Source organism: Lepidochelys kempii, chromosome 2, assembly GCF_965140285.1.
Source record: "Lepidochelys kempii isolate rLepKem1 chromosome 2, rLepKem1.hap1, whole genome shotgun sequence".
NCBI lineage: Eukaryota > Metazoa > Chordata > Testudines > Cheloniidae > Lepidochelys > Lepidochelys kempii.
In genome coordinates, this window is record NC_136381.1 from 36,182,994 (window position 1) to 36,203,610 (window position 20,617).

The following is a 20,617-nucleotide window of genomic DNA, read 5'->3' on the forward strand; positions in this document are numbered from 1 at the left end:
TTGTGTGATCCTTGCTGCCAAAACATAAAGGGTGAACACAATGAAAAGCAACACAAAAATGAGATGAAGACAAACAAACATGAAAAGCAGGAAACTTTCAGCAAATGAAGTAATCATCAAAAATAGAACTCAGCATATACAAACTGAAATGAGAAACAGAGCACTGGTCAACTTAGAAAAATTACTGGAAATAAAAATATGTAAAATAAATTAACATGCAGGTAAGAATATAAAAATATAATTATCACACTTAGGATTTGTCTGTTGTAACCCTAGAGCAAAAAGGCTTATACAGTTTAAATACTATATGTGGCAGATATATTTCTGTTTAGTGTTTATGTTGATTGATTTTAAATAGTTGTCTTTAATAACTTTATTGGAGAGAGACAACTGCAACTATAAAAATGTAGTTTCATTTTTATGTGGTACCAATTTTCAGACTTTTGGGCCTGAAAAATGTAAAAAAAATACATCTTATAAAAATATTATCCTATCCAATTGTCTACCAACTAATAATCCAGACATCAAATTTTTCTAAAAATACATTATTTATTTTGGTACTAAGCACAGTTCTCTGGAATTTTATCTTCTACCACTATACAATGTTGGTACACACAGGTACATGCAGTTATTCACATAGTATCACACAGAGGAAAATATATACCTGGCATCTCTGTGGTGGTGGTCAAAGGACTGAGTATATCGAGAGCCAGGTAGCGTGAGACAATGACTGAAAGCATGACAGAAACAAAAATACAAATATGAAACAATAAAACAAAGAGGGAATAATTTACATCACACAACAGAAACATGAAGGTCAGACGGCTTGTGGATAGAGCATCCATAAAAATATTGCCTGGAAGTACTGAAATAATTACCAACTTTTAAATCTGAAGTATCAAAACTGGGTAAAATACTTAAACATTTTCAAGGAAAAGTTATTAATATTTTGAGAAAACTAGGTTACTTTCCTGTAATGAAAGTTTTCAGTTTGTTTCTTCCACAGATTACTCCATATAATTGGATCATGCATAGCATGGCTATGTGGGACTTCAGAAGATGATAAAAAATAAGGTGTTTTTTAAAATGTTGATTGTTAAGACTCTATGTGTAACATGGAAACAAAGCATTCACTATAAATCCAAAGTCCAATGAACCATCTTCCATTTCTCAGGTAGCTTCCATTTAAAAGAAGAATGAAGACTCTCATACAAACAGAGATGCTGGAAGCAAATATATAACTATAAAGGAGACAAGTTCTGAAAATTCCAGTTACAGACCAATAACCCAGTTTTCACTTTCATAACATCCATCCATAGATAGCAAATCTAAGAGGCTAATAAGCAATATCCACTAGTATATAATGGTATTTCTAGTTAAAGAGAAATGAAAGAGTAGCCCTACCAAAGTAGATGTGCTAATCTAATAATATTGTTTTTAAAAGTTGGTCCAAAGACTGTGTGGAAATCTTTTACAAATTATATGACTGGAATCTAATGAACACAGCTTCCAAAAAGGGAGAAGAATCCAAGAAGCATCCAAGCCTTCTAAAATCTTCCTGATTCTAATGCAGCCCAGATCTAGGTCCTGACATTTCTCTTTGGAAAGAGAATCAATTATCAGGATGAAAGATTTCTTCCAAAACTACAATCTGACTGCCATTAAAGTTTGTAGTTCACAATGTGAAGAGTTACAATGACAAAAAAGTAAATCTTTCATTCAAATGATTCCGAGTACTGCAAGATGAGGATTCTGGGCAGAGAACTTTAGCTATGGCTGGCCTTCCCTCTAGCCATAGCTACCTCCACTTCGTACTTCTAATGTGAAGTGTGGGAGGAGTTGGCATGGTCTTTGAAGTAGTTATACATTTTCTTTATCAACTTAGAAGCAGCTGGTCAAAAATAGGCTGCAAGGACATGGCAACTCTACTTGGTCAGGGATTCCTTGCCTAGGTATCTCTTGACTGTAGCCTTTTGTACCTTCCTGTACAAAATTTAACTCAATATCAGCTGCCTTGGATGGCTTCTGCAAAAACTGGAGAAAAGTAGAAACATCCTCTTTGCCATTGCTATGTTGGTGTTTCGCACAGAAAACGTGAATTTAGTATCAGATGAGTCCTGCAGACCAGTGGCTCTCAATCTTTTCCAACTACTATACCCCTTTCAGGAGTCTGATTTGTCTTGTGTACCCCCAAGTTTCGTCTCACTTAAAAACTACTTGCTTACAAAATCAGGCATAAAAATACAAAAGTGTCACACACACTATTACTGAAAAATAGCTTACTTTCTCATTTTTACCATATCATTATAAAATGAATCAATCGGAATATGAATATTGTACTTACATTTCAGTGTATAGTATATAGAGCAGTACAAACAAGTCATTGTAAGACACTTTAGTTGTACCGACGTCGCTAGTGCTTTTTATGTAGCCTATTGTAAAACTAGGCAGATATCTAGATGAGTTGATGTATCTGCTGGAAGACCTTTGCATACCTCCAGGGGTCCACATACCTGTGATTGAGAACCACTGCCCCAGACCATCAGTCCCAAGCAGCAGCTCTGGTCATCTAATCCTCAGCCTGCCCCCTCCAAACCATCTGGAAGTGTCATCTGGATGGGGAGGCATAGTGTGTCACCAGACCTTTGGAAACTGGCTATGCTGCAGTCTTTGGCATAAGAAGCACTGACATGAAGTCCTGAATTTCCTATCCCAAGATCACCAACTTTTAAGACACAATCATTAGTCTTGGTGCAAAGAGCACTCTCTTTTCTGAGAGACATCCCTGTAGAGACAGGGAGAGAACAATGCCTTACTGTGGCCATCATTGCAATCTCACAGAGAACTAGGAGCAGGCACTGACCAGAATCCTCCTCTTCCTCCTCTCTACTTTGAGCACATGGGTGGTAGGAAGGGAAATCCTTCATCCTCAGTACAAAACTGTGGATTCAAGGCCTTCAACAGGGGAATATCTCTGTCTTATCCAATGAGCTGGGGCCCTACTATTGAGAAGCCAAATGCTTCACGGCACCTGTAGCTGAGCGTGTTACTCCACCTGGTACTTCAATAAGCAAGTTGCCCACCTGGTCTTATGAGAAGAGAGTGTGGTCTGCATCAGTATAAGTAATACCTTACACTAGACTTACATGAATATCCAAGGTGTTCTTCAAAGTGGGTATGAAAACGCTGCTCACATTGGTGGACATCTGCAAGCAAACTTGCTGACCCTACACACCATGGTCAATTCAAAGACAGAGGACACACAGAACATGGCTGTCCATCTTAGACACAGTTCTGCTGCACTAACATGATTCAAAGTTTATTTCTTTCTTTCTTGACATATATTAAAAGGAAAAGTTGGGTGGTGGAAATGAACAACAAAAATATTTCACACCAAGAATATGTAGTAGGAGTCAATGTTCCAAGAAGCCTACTAAACACAAGGTGCTGGAAAACCATAACTTAGGTGCTAGTAGGTTGATAAAAATAAACGGGTACATTGACACACTAACAGGAAATTGCATTTTTAAACAATTCAAGAAGATGCAAAAGCATGGAGGCTAGTACTGAAACATCTGGGCAGGTGCAGATGCACAGAGGAAAAGCAAATAGTTGAGCAAGCACCAAAATGCTGAGGTGGAAGCTGAAGCACCAAGACACAAATGTTGAAGTGCCACAAAATGCTCTTGACAATTTAGGCAACTGACCAGACTGGCTGGAATCTAGGGAGTCATTTGCAAAGGATACTAGAGAATGTATGGAAGAGCTGGAGCAATGCAGAGGCACAGTGACAGGAAGGTCCTTTGCTGACTCCCAGTCAAGAAGAAACCCACTGGAATGTTCAGAAGGAAGCACTGATGCCCAGCAGGGGATGATGTGCAACAGTAGGGCCATGTCTCATTCTCTCCCCGCTACTGCTGTCTGCAGCAGGAGTAAAACTTCTTTAAGAACTAAAGAAGAACCACTGGTCTTAGGTAAGGCGCTAAGATTCAGGACTGAAAATCCTCACAGATAGTCTGTTTAGAGAAGATAATTTACAGTAGAACTTCAGAGTTATGAACAGCTGAGTTACAAACCGATCAGCCAACCACACACCTCATTTGGAATCAGAAGTATCCAATCGGACAGCAGCAGAGACAAAAAATAAAAAAGCAAATAAACTACAGTATCGTGGTAACACAGTACTAAAAGTGAAATAAGAAAAAAGATTTGACAAAAAAGATTTGTGCTTCTTTCATTTAAATTAAGATGGTTAAAAGTAGCATTTTCTTCTGCTACTAATTATGAGCAACCTCCATTTCCAAGGTGATCATAACTCTGAGGTTTTACTGTACTTTCGCATGCTGAAGACCTGACTTCAGTAATTGCTGACAAAGAATAAGACACGATGCTTGTAATCATCTTACCCCATTTCGAGGTTATGTATGGGTTATGACATATTGGAGAATTGTCTGAAATCAGCAAGATGAAAATCAATAAAGACAAGTGCAAAATACAGTATTTAAGAAGGAAAAATCACATGCACAAATACAAAAGAGGGAATAACTGCCTAGACAGTTGTACTGCTGAAAAGGCTCCAGGGGTTATAGTAAATCACAAACTGACAATAAGCCAACAATGTGACTCGGTTACAAGGAAGGCTAATATCATTCTGGGGTTTACTAACAGGAGTGTTACATTAGACAAGGGAGGTAACTGTCCCACTCTACTCAGCAATGGTGAGTCCTCAGTTAAGTACTGTGTCCAGTTCTGGGTGGCCAAGTTTTAGGAAGGATGTGGACAAGTTGGAAAGAGTCCAGAGGATAGAAATAAAAGTGATAAAAGGTTTAGAAAACCCAACCTACGAGGAAAGGTTAAAAAATGGGCATGTTTAGTCTTGAGAAAAGACTGACTGAACAGACATTCTAGGCTTGAAAGTGACACAGAGAGAGACTGACAGTCCTGGAATTTCCTTGACTGGAGGAGGGTGATCAGTCAGCAACATGAACAAATATGTTATGCTGCCACAATGACCATGGTGAACACATGTTGACACTGTCAGGCTAAGTCTAAAAAAAAATTGGCTTGATTGTATGGCAGCATGACAACCAAAAATGGTATTTATGAACATTTGGTTAAACTAGTATAAAAATGCACAGAAGTGATGTATTAAATACACTCGTAAACACCTGAAGTCTAATATGCTCACAGATCCTTTACAAATTACTAATGATCACATTTGAAGAATAAATGGTCAGTAAAAAACATTTAAAGAAATTAACTTTGTGAATAACTTGTTTCTAATAAATCTTCCTTAGTTCTACCATAAATAGGCAAGGGTAACTTTAACTGATTCTACACTTTCAAAGTTTTACACTCTCTTATAAAAATTAAAATACTTAAAAACTGTTTGAGTACAGCAACTTCACAGCATACAGCAACTTCACAGATGAATAAAATAAAGATAGAAAAAGAGAAAAAAGAGATGTGGCTGGCAATGAATAATTAAATACTTGCTGTGGAACATGTTTTGAATTTTAATATTTTTCTCTGGAAAAAAGAACAAAAAATGCAGAATAATGCCTAGGTTTGATTTTAGAGGCATAAAGGATAAGCAAGACAGCAATAACTGTTGTTACATAACAGTCAGGTTGATTTATGGATAACGTTGAGGAAAAAAAAGGAAAAATAGCATTAAATATGGTCATGCCCTCCAGAATCAGTTTAAGCAAACATCCCTTTATCCTTTTTTGCTACAAGATCTTTCCAGTGAGTGCCTGTGTTTTCACTCAGACCAGAGCACTAACTGTTCAGATGTCTATTTCAATTTCTGAAGGCCAGAGTGGATAAAACTCGATTTTTCCAGTTCAGTACCAGTCTTATCAAGGTGATTTTTTTTTCCAGTAACACTGTTCAGAAGCATGGACAAAGTCATACATCAGGCACTAGTCTTTCATCTCAGGAATCTCATTTTGGCAGTTTTACCTTACTTTGTAACAGGCAATAATCCACATCACAAACTTACTACATATAATACAGTGCAATGCAGCATGATTTGCAAGTCTCAGGAGAGACTCATGACTAAGCCTGCATAAAAACTAAACTGTCTTTCACCTCACAGGACTTGGTTTGTCTGCCAAGAGAATGCCACATCATTATATCTTATTTTTATCAAGATGGAGTATACTGCAGGCTACTATCCCATTAGAAAGTGACATGAAATAGATTTTGCAGATTTTCAAAATCATGTTCCCATATCAGTAAAAACATAGTGTGCACTAACATTGTAAAAGCCCACCCTAGACAGGCAGGCCAATTTGATCAGAAATACAGAAAAATAAATACCTTTGGAACTGTTTTTTTTTCTAAATATATGTATTTCTCACTTGTTATGTTTCTAATAATAAGTGATTGGGCATTAATCAGACAGACATCCATTGAAGGAGGCCCTTGCAGTACCATAGGATATTTTACACAAATATTTGCCAGGTTCCCATTCTGATAAAGGACATGGATACAATATGCTATCAGCCACAACGTAAGCTTTAAAAAGTAGATGCTCCTCAGCTATATGAGGTTAGCTGAAATAATGCATGAGATCTTTGTGCTCACTACTTTCTAAACACATATGAATGCATAGTCATCATCCAAAAGAGCTTAGAATCTAAGGCCCCAATCCTGAAAATTACAATTGCTGCATCCATGCAGAGCCCTACCATTGTCTGGCTATGCTGAAAGAATGACAGGAGACATTAGATATGGGTTTAAACTTCATTATTAGACAGACGTTTGGGACTAACCCAGTGGATAAAATGTGTACAGTGCAGGTACAAAATGTATGTCCCTCCAGCAGATTCACTGCCAGGACCTTACCAATTCCAGCCAATTTTCGGGGGGAGGAGAGCTTCCACAGCTCCTATTTATCCAGGTCCCTCCAGCAATTCCCTTGCCAGGAGCTTACCGACCATCCCCCCTTGTAGGAGAGGTTAAGGTGGACTATAATGATGGGGGGTTGGCTCCCTGCTGTACCAATCATAGGAGTCCCCAACTGCCCCCAGCTTGTTCAATTACCAAGCACCTCTCCTTAATTCCTTTTCCAAGCCATGTTTCCGTTCTTTTGTGCCTTAATTTATGGATTACCTGCACTGAACATCCACTATACACTTAAATAAGGAGTTGTGACATATGGCCTACCACCCATAATGCTATGCATGAACAGAGCCCACCTGAACCTGCTGCGAGGAAGGCAAAAAATCCCCTACTGCACCTGGCCAATACGGTGGTAATGGAAAAATTCCTTCCCAGCCCCCCTTAGTGCAGTGGCTACCGTAATGTCCACAGCAGATATAGCTAAACACCTGGAATATTTGTGATCTAATTAGGGAGGGAAGGTGAGTGCTGCCCAGCCTGCTCCAAGTGATGGGGGGGGGGGCCAGGCCCAGACTGACCTTTTTAAACCCCTCTTAGGTGGTGAGTCATCCACCACGCTGACTGCTCTTCCAGCAGTTTTACATCTCCCCTCCTCCCCCAAGCCAGAAAGCATTGCCTTCTTCTCCCGGCCAGCCAGACAAACCCCTCCCTGCTTAAAGTGCAGGGTGATGAGTTTCAATGGGGCTATGCTTGGGTGCAGTAAATTGCAGGACAGGGCCCTAACAGAAAATTAACAATTAAAATAACTTACAGTGGAGGATGAGACTAAAACACACATGCAGATTTCTCAGGGTAATGGACAGCATACATCTGAGTGGTTCATGCTCTCAATTTAGCGGTGGGGATGTTTATTACACAGTCTATCTCCTCCTACAAAGTAATTACTAGTTGCCTCTATCATTAAATGTTAGGCATTCTAATTTTACGGTCACTGATAACTTCTAACTATTTGTAATAGATAGATACACCGGAATGTGTTTCTGATTTTTTTCAGGGCATCATTACATAAATTAAAATGTCTTTTTCCTCACTTGCCACATCACAGTCATCATCTTGACAGTCCTCCTTCTGAGGAAGTCAAGCAGATTACTGGCTTTCTCCAACCCATATAATAAACTGCTGTTAAAACATGATCAATAAAATGTACATAGTAACTTGGAAGGATAATGAAATTCATTGTGCATTGTTCATTTATTAGATGGTTGTGCTTTATACTATTAAAACATGGTATTAGATTAAGGAGAATACAATATTTAAAGGTTTAAAAGTGGTAGCCGTGTTAGTCTGTATCAGCAAAAAGAATGAGGAGTACTTGTGGCACCTTAGAGACTAAGGTCATCAAATTTAATTATAGTTTAACTCTGTCATCAAGACTACATGCCAGTGTGTCTATTAAAATTCAGTAAATCAAAAAAGGAATATTGGCCTTTAATTAAGATATATAAACATGCCTTTTATAATAATTAATGTTTTAAAGGATTAATCATAGAATCATAGAACCATAGGAGGGATCACGAGCATCATCTAGTCCATTCCTCTGCCAAGATGCAGGATTTGTTGTGTCTAAACCAGCCAAAGCAGATGGCTATCCAGCCTATGGTGACCAGATGTCCCAATTTTATAGGGGCAGTCCTGATATTTGGGGATTTTTCTTATCTTATTTTTCTTATATTGGTGCCTATTACCCCCCACACTCTGTCCCAACTTTTCATACTTGCTATCTAGGCACCCTAATTCCAGCCTCCTTTTGAAAACCTACAGTGAAGGAGCTTCCACAACCTCCGTATTCAGTCTGTTTCATTGTCCTACTGTTCTTACACTTAGGAAGTTTTTCCTGAGATTTAATTTAAATCTGCTATGCTGTAGTTTGAACCCGTTGCCTCTTGTCTTGCCTTCTGTGGCAAGAGAGAACAACTTTTCTCCATCTTTCTTATGGCAGCCTTTCAAGTATTTGAAGATCATGATCATGTCCCCCCTTAATTTTTTCTTTTCCAAACTAAACATACTCAGTTCCTTCAGCCTATGCTCATATGGCTTCCATTCCATCCCTTTGATCATTTTCGTTGATCCTTTCCAGTTTCTTACATCTTTTTTATACAGTGGTGACCAAAATTGGACACAGTATTCCAACTAAGGCCTAACCAGCCCCAAGTAGAGTGGACTATTACCTCCTGTGACTTGCATGCCATTCCTCTGTTAATGCAACCTAAACTGGCATTTGCTTTTTTTGCAACAGCATCACATTGTAGACTCATGTTCAAGTTGTAATAAAATAAATCACATTTCAGTGGTTGAGCGCTAAGGATTCAGACTACATCCAGGCAGAAAAAAGTCTATGTCTTCTTTGGTGCTTTGTTGGTATTTTGTTTTTCAGTTCTGAGTATTAATTTTTCAGGGAACATTTACATTATCATTAGACTTGAAAGTGGTAAGAGAGTCTTGTCTGTGGTGTCAGCTAGGAAGATGTTCCTTCTGTATCACTAACAGTGAAGAATGTCAGAATTACTGCATTTTATGAAAAATATATATCACTTGGTTTCCCTACTCACTTTTGTATTGTGTTCTACTAGGACTGATTGGGTTAATTTCTTCTTTGGGGCAGAGGAATAAGAGATGGATGTTGGTCATGTAGGCATGTCTAGGTAAGTATGAACAAACTACCAAGAACTGTCAACATATGAATGGAGTTACCCTCAGACATACAATAGAAGATCAGGAACCAGAACCGTTTTACTTGTAACACCTGGCAGCTGAGGGAGGCAAAATATGTGAAAATAATATGACTAGATCTTGAAATAAATGACTAAGGTGTCAGAAAACTGTTGTAAAAACTCTGCTTCCCAGAGCAGAGAGAGAGATGGCATCCTGGACATTTTGGGCCAGAGTGGCAGGTAGTTCTGCCACCATGGGTGTAGTGGATCCACTACAAAAGTGGATCCACTTTAGGCCTTGCACTAAAGAGGTATACTCTCTGAGAGTCTGTATAAAAGCTGTACATAAGCTCTCAGTGTGGATCCATGACACAAGCATTCTTATATTCCTTAGGGCTGCCAGCAGCTCCAAGGAGAAAACCACAGTACTATGATGTTCTTGTCTTAGCTTCATGGAATAGAGCAAAGAGTATATTATTTTACATTCTCTTAGGAAGTTTTCTGTCCTCAGAACTCTCATCTACATCACTTACAGTCTGGATTGAACGAGATGTGGGAAGTGTTTTAGAAGGTGAGAGATTCTACCAGGCATACTTAAGTATATTTTATTTACCTCTGATTCAGGAAGTGAAAGATGACAGTTCTGGGGAAGTGGTCTTGAGAGGTGTTTTGTAGATTTTGGGTGAAGTCTTTAAATATGCATTTTAATATGGCTAAATGTAAAACTATATATTTAGGAACAAAGAACGTAGTCCATACTTACAGGATGGGGGACTCTATCCTGGAAAGCAGTTACTCTGAATAAGATTTGGGGGTCATGCTGGATAAGCAGCTAAACATGGGATCCCAGTGTGATGCTGTAGCCAAAAGAGCTAATGCAATCTTGGGATATATAAACAGGGGAATCTCGAGTAGGAATAGAAAAGTTATTTTATATTTGCATTTGGCACTAATGTGTTTGCTGCTGGAATATTGTGTCCTGTTCTTGTGCCCACAATTCAGTTAGGATGTTGATAAATTGAAGATGGTTCAGAGAAGAGCGGTGAGAATTACTAAACGTTTAGAAAACATGATTTATAGTGATAGACTCAAAGAGCTCAATCTATTTAGCTTAACAAAGAGAAGGTAAAGAGGTGACTTGATTACAGTCTATAAGTATCTACATGGAAAACCAATAATCAGCTCTTCGGTCTGGCAGAGAAAGGTACAACATGACCCAATGGCTGCAGGTGGAAGCTAGACAAATTCAGACTGGAAATAAGGCTTAAGTTATTAACGGTGAGAGTAATTAATCACTGGAACAATTTACCAAAGGTTGAGGGGGATTCTCCATCACTGACCATTTTTAACTTTACATTTGGATGTTTTTCTAAAAGATATGCTCTAGAACAGAAGTGCGCAAACTACAGCCCATGGGACAGTCCTGCCTGCCTCTTGAGCTCCCAGTCGGGAAGGCTAGCCAGCCCCCGGCTCCTCCCCTGCTGTCCCCCCTCCCCTGCAGCCACGTGGGCAGTGCTCTGGGCAGTGGGGTAGCACACTCCTGCCAAGCAGAGCAGCAGCATGTCTAGCTCTGGCCGGGCGGAGCGGCTGCCAGAAATGCTGCTCTGAGCGGCATGGTAAGGGGCCAGGGCCTGGGGTTGGATAAAGGGTGGGGGTTCCCAGGTGGCAGTCAGGGGATAGGGGGCGGTTGGATGGGGCGGAGGTTCTGCCAGGGGTGGCAGTCAGGGGACAGGGAACAGGGGGCGTTGGATAGGCATGGGGTCCCGGGGGGCCTGTCAGGGGGAGGGGGTGTGGATAGGGGTCAGGGGACTGGAAGCTGGGGGGGTGGATGGGGGTGGGGTCCCGGGGGGGCAGTTAGAGGCGGGGAATCCCGGGAAGGGGCGGTTAGGGGACAAGGCGCAGGGGAGGTTGGATGGGTCGGGAGTTCAGAGGGAGGCAGTCAGGGGACGGGAAGTGGGGGGGGTGGAAGGGGGTGAGGCCAGGCTGTCTGGGGAGGCACAGCCTTCCCTACCCAGCCCTCCATACAGTTTTGCCACCCCAGTGTGGCCCTCGGGCCAAAAAGTTTGCCCACCCCTGCTCTAGAACATCAGTTCTCAAACTATGGGGCAGTCCTCCCAAAGGGGGCGTGGAAATGTGTCAAGGGAGGTGCGATGTTTTTGACGTGAACTATGACTATATAGATCATTGTTGTAACCAGAATCCTATGGTTGCACCAGGTCTTGTACAGAGGAGGTCAAGTGGGTTATCTATGGAAAGATTGTAGTTTGCTTGTTATGATTATGCTGTCTGTATGTGTGTATCATTTTTGTATTTGAAGTTATGAATATTGCCTATGTACTTGTGTTTGATTCTAAGTAGCCTCAGTGAAGCATTTGGTCAGCTTCTTGAGAAAGGACTATTCTCAGTAAGTGCCCAGTCAAGAAACACTTAACTGACAATGGACTTTGAGAGATGCCAATCCACATTTGAGCTCTTCTGGGAACGTTCAAACTAACATGTAAACAATGGTGTCGGCCTGCAAAAAGCTGAATCATTCATGGACATGGGACTTGCCCAGGTGGCTACAAACTCCATCTTGTTGCTGTGATTTTGCACAGGAGAACAAAGGGGTTTCCGTCCACAAGAGAAAGAATATAAAAGGCCCAGGAAACCCCTCCATTTTGTCTTCAGCTGGCTCAAGAGATGGCCTCTCCACCCCCAAGAGATGCCTGAAAGAAACTCTAACAAAGGACAGTAACTATGGGGCAGTGAGTGATTCATAGAATCATAGAATAATAGAATATCAGGGTTGGAAAGGACCTCAGGAGGTCATCTAGGCCAACCTCCTGCTCAAAGCAGGACCAATCCCCAACTAAATCATCCCAGCCAGGGCTTTGTCAAGCCTGACCTTAAAAACTTTGAAGGAAGGAGATTCCACCACCTCCCTAGGTAATGCATTCCCGTGCTTCACCATTCTCCTAGTGAAAAAGTTTTTCCTAATATCAAACCTAAACCTCCCCCACTGCAACTTGAGACCATTGATTGCTGGACCCAGACTAGGAAGGAGTCCAGTCTGTGAAAGAAGCTTATTGGAACATCTCTGAGGGTGAGATTTTATCTATAATCAGTTTCTTAATGTATTAGGCTTAGACTTGCATGTTTTGTTTTATTTTGTTTGGTAACTTACTTTGTTCTGTCTGCTATTACTTGGAACCACTTAAATCCTACTTTTTATGTTTCAAAATATATGGTCATCTCATGCTCTGGGGGTCTCTAAACCTCTGACTGCTAGAAGCTGGACTGCATGACATGGGATGGATCACTCGATAAATTGCCCTGTTCTTTTCACTCCCACTGAAGCATCTGGCACCAGCATCTAGGCTAGATGGACCATTGGTTTGACACAGTATGGACGTTCTTATGTTCTTAATACATTGTATTTCATATGATTTTTTTTAACCTCTCAGCCATTCCAATTCATGTTTTCCTTCCAATCAGTAAGTCAACTTGTCTTATACAGTGACAGAAAGGATGTGGACAAATTGGAGAGTCCAGCGGAGGGCAACGAAAATGATTAGGGGCACATGATTTATGAGGAGAGGCTGAGGGAACTAGGCTTATTTAATCTGCAGAAAAGAAGAGTGAGGGGGGGATTTGATAGCAGCCTTCAGCTACCTGAAGGGAGGTACCAAAGAGGATGGAGCTCAGAGGTGGCAGATGACAGAACAAGGAGCAGTAGTCTCAAATTGCACTGGGGCAGTCTAGGTTGGCTATTAGGAAAAACTATTTCACTAGGCGGGTGGTGAAGCACTGGAATCGGTTACCTAGGGAGGTGGCGGAATCTCCATCCTCAGAGGTTTTTAAGGCCTGGCTTGACAATGCCCTGGCTGGGATGGTTTAGTTGGGGTTGGTCCTGGTTTGAGCAGGGGGTTGGACTAGATGACCTCCTTAGGTCTCTTCCAACTCTAATCTTCTATGATTCTCTGATAGTAGCAGTGTAGCCCCTTAATGTCAGATATGCTAGCTCAACTCTAAGATGAACCAGAAAATGAGCAAGCCACATGGAGGGAAGAGTGTTCACTCCCACAGTTTAGCCAGGTAATGAAGAGTAGCTTGAGGTGGGGAGACAAACTTATGCAGATTAATCCCATTTCCCAAGCAGTCCTAAACAGACCACAATTCCCACAGATCTATGCAGGTAAATGCAGCCCTACGCATTCATATTTTTTTCAAAACAATAGTAGTGCAAAGTATGCATTTAGCTATTTACAGTTATATGTGAGACAAACTCAGGACAATTTTGGCAGCAAGAAGGAAGGTTATAACTGTACAAAAATATAGCAGTTTTCCTTCCTCTGAACTTTACCCTACTACTCAGCATGGTCAGGAGCTGATCACACTCATGAATTCTATGAGGAACTTTGAAACAGACACTTCCCTGCTATATCTGGCAAAGTTGTATATTATTCAAAAGTAAATAAGCATTTCCAGCAGGAGTAGTGCAATACCAAGAAAGTAAGAAATCAGATCCAGGAATGAAATCCTGGCTCCTCTGAAGTCAGTGGGAGTTTTGCCACTGACTTCAGTGGAACCAAGATTTCACCCCACGAATTTAGTGTGAACAGATAAAGACGATAGGAGACAAGGAGAACATCTGAAATATGTTCAATACTATTGTTTTGATTCTTTAATTACCTTCCCATTCACATTCCTGCTGCTAGGTATGCAAAAGAATATAAACTGTGAAAGGTTTTGGACTATTCTTTTTCTTCCCCTATATAATAGTTCACAGCCAATAATACTTTAGAGAAAGTATTTCACAACAGAAACTTCAATGGTTGAAAGTTTGGGTTATACTGCAACGACACATGATAGGATACATTTATGGTTGGTTGGTTTGTTTTTAAATACATAACAGTATATAAAGTATTTCTTTGGAGAGGGAAAAAACAAGAAAAATAATTCTTCAAGTGTTGCCACATATGAAAGTTCAAGAAAGTCATAAAAATAAGCATAAAATAAAAAAATTATTAATCTTCAACCTTACAGATCTAATGAGCCACTCTGTCAGCTACTGAAGTTCCAGAGTGCCATAAACTAAGAAACATCATCCTGAGTATCTACTGCCATGTTTGCCATGTATGTAATTTTGATGTCATTTATTAGATAATCCGTCTTTACTAATAATCTGCAAAAATATTAATTTGGCATACAGCAACTACATAAATGCCCACAATGTATGATAAGTGAAGATGGGAAAATATATCTGTATTGCTCATTGGTATCTGAAAAAAAACAAATTCTACAGTATTTAGCAATATTGCCTGTATAATTGTGATAGGTATATTGCCATCTTGACGCACAAAACGTAGTCAAGTGCAGGAGTATTTTAAAACTAAGGGAGACAAATGCTTTCTCTTTTTGTTTTATGACCCAAAGTCATGGTGGCAAGCACCTCGTCCCTTTTTTTTTTTTTAACTGAAGGCAGAAGATACCTCAGGTAATATAGCAAAATGAGCTACACTAGCCAACTATAAACTGTATCTCACTTCTAATTCATTAAAATTCAGATAGGTTGATATGTCTCTGCTCACGATTTATGAAGCCCTGTTCGGCAGAAACCTTTCTGTCATGGTGAGATGTGCATTCTAAACACACAAGGCCCAATTCTGATCTCAAAGAATGGCAAAGCAGTTTATTTTAAGGGTAAATGGCTCATAAAGTTAAGAACAGATAAGAACTGTGCCATATTCTACTTTTGCTATATGCATGCTACTCCCACTCTACCCAATGGGAGTTTTGCACAAACACTGAGTACAAAATGTGGACTTTTATGTAATTTTCGTACAGCAGTGAAAATTATCAACTAAGAATACTGCTACATATTTTTCAACATATTCACCAGTCTGGAGACCTTACAAACACAGTAAACAACAAACATTGTTTAAAAAAATTGGAAATAGTCAAAATCAAATCAAATACACAGAGAATCAGTCTTGCTGCTAGTGTAACACATACACCTCAAAGATTTTTTTGTTTTCTTTCTTTTTTTGAAGAGGATACAAGATGGCAGTTCAGGCAGCCCTGTACACACTGTGAATTTTAAACATTAAACCACTAAAAAGAACAGCAGAGTTATCATCATCTACAGAATTCTGAGGCTATGTAGTTTCTCTGGGTTTTTTGTTTACTTTAGTGACCTGAATTTAGGGTTAATACATCACACTGATATAATTCACTTGTGATGACTGTAGACTAAAGGTGTTTCTAATTCCTATATGATTTTTACCTCTCTCTGTCTGGGGAGTAGTGGTCATCTATTGCACGATGTCTATCCATTCGGTTCATGGTATTATAATGTGCAGGAGTAGATCGAGTCCCTCGAGGTCCCTGTTCCACATTCCTACTGAGGACATAAAAGCCATCAAAGTCTTAGGGTGAGTAGTGCACCATGTCCTTATACTGATTTGTAAAATTAGTTCTGTTAATGAAAATGTCAGCTATAAAAAAAGCTTTAAGAGGTTTATCTTTCACATACTTGTACTGTTACATAATTATAAATCTCATGGTGAATTGTTGACGTAGTGGCTATCATTATTTCAAAGAGAAAAGGCACCACCTTCGTGCCACAGATACTGTGACTTTAGCACAGGAGGGAATCTGAGCCATTGTACTTACAGAGTGATGCATTGTAGCAGAAGTCTGCTTTCTAACTGAGGGATTATTGTAGAGAACTAGAATGTTCCAGGGTCCATCAAATACAGGGCTGGTGTTTTGCCATATTAGGCAGAGGCAATCTACTATGGAGTGAAATGAGGACTACTAAGGGAAAATTCAGCCTGCCAAGCAAATTATCACCTGTACAAATCACTAGATATCAGTTTTGCAATGAAGCAGCAGCACAATAATTTGCATAATCTAGGAGTTTAAAGGAAGAAGATTTATTTTAATCAAACATTTTCTATATTCCAGTAGCAACAAGTAATAATTATAGTGGGTAAAATCCTGGCTACACTGAAGTTTTACCACTGACTTCAGTGGGGCCAAGCTTTCACCTATATTTTATTCAACATAAACTTTGGTAACCATTGGTATTCAATGACCCCTCTTTGCCTGCAGAACCATAGAACAAAGCAATCAGTAGTAGGAAGAAAGGAAGGTAGTACTATCAACTGCAAAGTTTGTCAGGTAAATACAATATTTTCACTTGTATGTTCACAGAGTTTATTAGGAAAGATATTTAAAGACTATCATGCAATGAAGGAAATGCATATATATCTTACAATTGTGTTATAATTTTAATGATGCAAACAAGATCTATCAGAATAATAAGGTATTTCCATATTCTTGGCATTTATGGTCCATACTATGAAATCATGATGTATGCAGTGACAGAAATCTTCATAGAAGTTGTATATACATTAAACATTTATTCAAGTATATTTTTGTTACATACGCATGTGTGCATTCATGCACACGTAAATACATATGTGGATACAAAATTATGTTAACAAAATGATAAGGTTATAAAGTCAAACACTCAAATGTTAGGAAGTGCCAGAATTAAGGCTTCCTTGTATTACTCCTGGGGAAATTCTGTGCCAAAAAATTAAAAATTCTGCGCCAAACAAAAAAATTTGGCACACAATATTTTACAATTCTGCAAAATTCTGCATATTTTCCTTGTCAAAATAACACAATATAATCACATTTAAATAAATTACAAAAATAATTGAAACTAAGTACAATACAATGGATGGAGAATGGGAGTAGGGAGCATTGGAGGAAATCCCCAACCCCCCACTGTCTAATAGTAATGTAGCTAGTATTGACCCTTTACATCTAGTTATTAGTTAACAAATATATACAGTCATATGCTCAGTGTTACATCATAGGCAACTGAAGAGCAAGTGAGGGCTAGGGACTCAAACTCATAATTTATATTGGCTACTGACCATTTCCAGAAAGGTCAGTAGCAAACAGTTCATGGAGCCCATTTTGACAGGAAATTTTTTCAGTCCAAAAATTTAGACCAGTTCTAATACCTAAAACATCATAAGCATTTATAAGGTCAAACTGTCCTTTACAATAAGGCTCCTTTACACCACTCTGGCAATGTAAAGGAGCCTTAAAATTTTTACACCTGTGTTATACTCCTGGGGAAATTCACTAAAAACAATGGAAACAATTTACTAAGCAGGCAGGCTGTTACATTCTGCTCTGCCTGAGGGGACAGAGCCTGCTCCACAACTACCTCCTCAGAAACACCCCAAAGCCCTGTCCCCTCCCTGCCGAGCGTGCTGCAATAGTGAGCGAGAGGGATGGAGTGTCTCTCTCTCACTTGCACAACTGCCCAGCCCCACTCCCGATGGTGATTTACATCTCTACCAGCTGCTCCAAGTGCCCAAATTGACCTGCCTGCACTGCCGGGGAGGGGCACATGACCACTTTTGCAGCTTCCCTTTGCTTCCCCATCAGAAGACATTTTTCTGCGGGGAAACAAAGAAATCCGTGGGGCCATGAATTCTGCGCACATGCAGTGATGCAGAATTCTTCTCAGGGTATGGTATGTATGAATTATGATAACCTAACTCAGCATCACATAGAAAGTCTGTGGCAGAGCCAGGAATAGAACCCAGTTCTCTCCTGTGTCCCAGTCCAGGGCCGCAAACATGAGAAAACATCCTTTCTCTTCTTGCAGTCTTCTTTCTCATTAACTGTTCATCCTGTGCACTGAATAAGGCACAAATAGTATGACAGCACATAATTAAAGACAGTATACTAATGCCATGCAAGGGAACTGAAGAAGGTTGTATAGGTAACCTTAATTCTGGCATTTCCTAAGTTTTGAGTGCTTGAGACTGTCACCTTAATGTTATTTTAACATTTTAAAAAATGGTATTTCCTAGATATACTAAAGGCAAACTGAAAAAAAAATCCTATCTTGCTAAATTATTTTCTAATCGTGTCATATGTTCATAGATTTTAAGGCCAGAAGATACCATTGTGATCATCTTACCTGACTTCTGACATAACACAGGCCATATGACTTTCCCGTATTAATCCCTGCTTCAAGTTCAATAGCTATGCTTGACCTAGAACATATCTTTTAGAAAAATATCCAATCTTGATTTAAATAAATGAGATCAGAATAAGTCCCTCTGTGTGTTCTATTTAGCTACTTCCTAAGTAGGTTTTTATTTATAGAAGGGTTGTATTTATTTATTTTACTGGATTTTTAGGTAGGAACCTATCATCAGTTACCTCTATGTGATGAATTATGATAATGTGTGTGATGTTACCTGTGCATAATTAATAAAAATATGTTGTTACTGAGAAAATAGCACGTAAGTAAGTAAAAAAATAACTAAATAAATAATAGGACCAGTAAATTAACAGTTTAATCTAAAAAAAGAACAAAAGGGAAAACAAAAGAGAGAGAGAGAAGCAGAATTGTTATGGAAGAGCATGCAGACATGTACTTGATTCAGAATATTTGACACTGTGCACTCAATATTTAATGGGCAATATTAACATTATGGCCGGATCGTCAGCTGGTATTAAATCAGTGCAACTCCACTGATTTCAGTGTAGCTACCCTGAATTACAGCAGCTGAGGACCTAGCCCTCGAAAGTGACACTAAACACCAAGAGGAAACCCGTTCTACTCTATATCTCTACTTTTGCATCCTCTTGAAGAAACACATTTCCATGAGGGCAATGTCTGTCCATGCTTAACAAGATTGTTCATAAATAGTATTTTCAGTCCTGTAGTAAACATTATCTTATGTAGCTGGGGTGTAAGGAAGATGTCCTGATCTTTGTTTCACAGGATCAGAGGCTGCTTGAGGAAAAGGAGGTATATTCTTTTCTATATAAAAAGTTGTTGCTTCCAAAACGTGTTTAAAAATGTACTCATGTACAGAATCTTTGGATTTCCCAAGGCTTGGTCATTTACAGACATAGTGGTACAAAACAGCCATTGACAAACTGATTAAAAACAAAAACAAGAACACTTCATATCATAATACCTTTAACCTTGTAAATCTCTCTTTAAAAGAATGGGGATAAAAATTTCTATTGCTTTTGTGTCAGACTGATGCAAAAAAAGTGAAGGAATAATTTACACACAGCTATATTATTAAAAACTCATTTTTCATTATTTCATAAAGAGCAAACCAATTACTCTGTGTTTCTATCATTCACTAATTTTTCTTGGGATCATAGTTATTTCAGACATCCTCATGGATTTCAACAGCACTTAATTTCATACCCTCACAGGCACTGAATCCATATAAGTGATTTACCTTTGTGGAGGAGGGACACTGGGAGACCAAGATCTAGTCCGTCCTATACTATCTGTATGGTGAGAGGACCCTGATCGAGAGCAGTGATTGGATGACATCACTTGTTCTGGCACTGATAACGTTGAGCTCTGAAGATCTCTTCCATTATGTCGGTAATCTAAAGAAAATACAAAAGATGAGCAAAACTAAAATCACATTTGGGTTTGTTTGTTTGTTTATTTTCTATTTTATTAAGTATGTAGCACTTGTTAAAGATGCCATAAAACGTGAAGAATAGGGCAATGTTGTTTTGACTGTTGACAGACTTATGTCTGTTTTCAAATGCATATAACATAAAATATGTGTATAGATATGTTTCCTACATTTATGATGGAATGTCCCTTTAAATGACTAGCACTTAAACTGCCATGTATCCAAACAGTAATTTAGAGTAAAAAGATCTGTGAAGAGTATGATACATTAATTACATTCATTTAAAATATATTTTATTTGAACAATAAGATATACAAAATTAGTTAATGCAATTTCTAACAAATGGTGTAATGTCATGATCCATCACTTTCCATAATTCAAAATCCTTCAAAAATTGGTGATCCTAAAAGAAAAGTAAAGTTCTAGGGGGCAGATGGGGAGGTTTGGGAACTCCTACTTCAGAAACAGGTAGAGCAGCACTGACATACTGAAATGGGATACCACTCTTGGGATCAAATTTAAGCAATAGTGATTGCTTTGTAAATGTATATAAGAAGGAAAATGTGGATGTCCTGAAGT

General features: G+C 39.1%; 1 protein-coding gene across 49 annotated transcripts in view; it reads right to left on the reverse strand.

The window, feature by feature from the left end:
- RIMS2 (regulating synaptic membrane exocytosis 2) overlaps positions 1–20,617 on the reverse strand; it is a 748,363-nt gene that overhangs the window by 205,264 nt on the left and 522,482 nt on the right. For 45 of the 49 annotated variants that reach the window (XM_078851460.1, XM_078851434.1, XM_078851448.1 and 42 more), the window contains 2 exons: positions 19,847–20,003; positions 15,829–15,945 (listed from right to left, as the gene is read on the reverse strand). In XM_078851460.1, coding sequence (XP_078707586.1) covers positions 15,829–15,945; positions 19,847–20,003 — 274 coding nt within the window. The remainder of the gene's footprint in view (positions 1–15,828; positions 15,946–19,846; positions 20,004–20,617) is intronic. The other 4 variants (XM_078851433.1, XM_078851456.1, XM_078851459.1 and 1 more) reach the window with 1 other exon arrangement.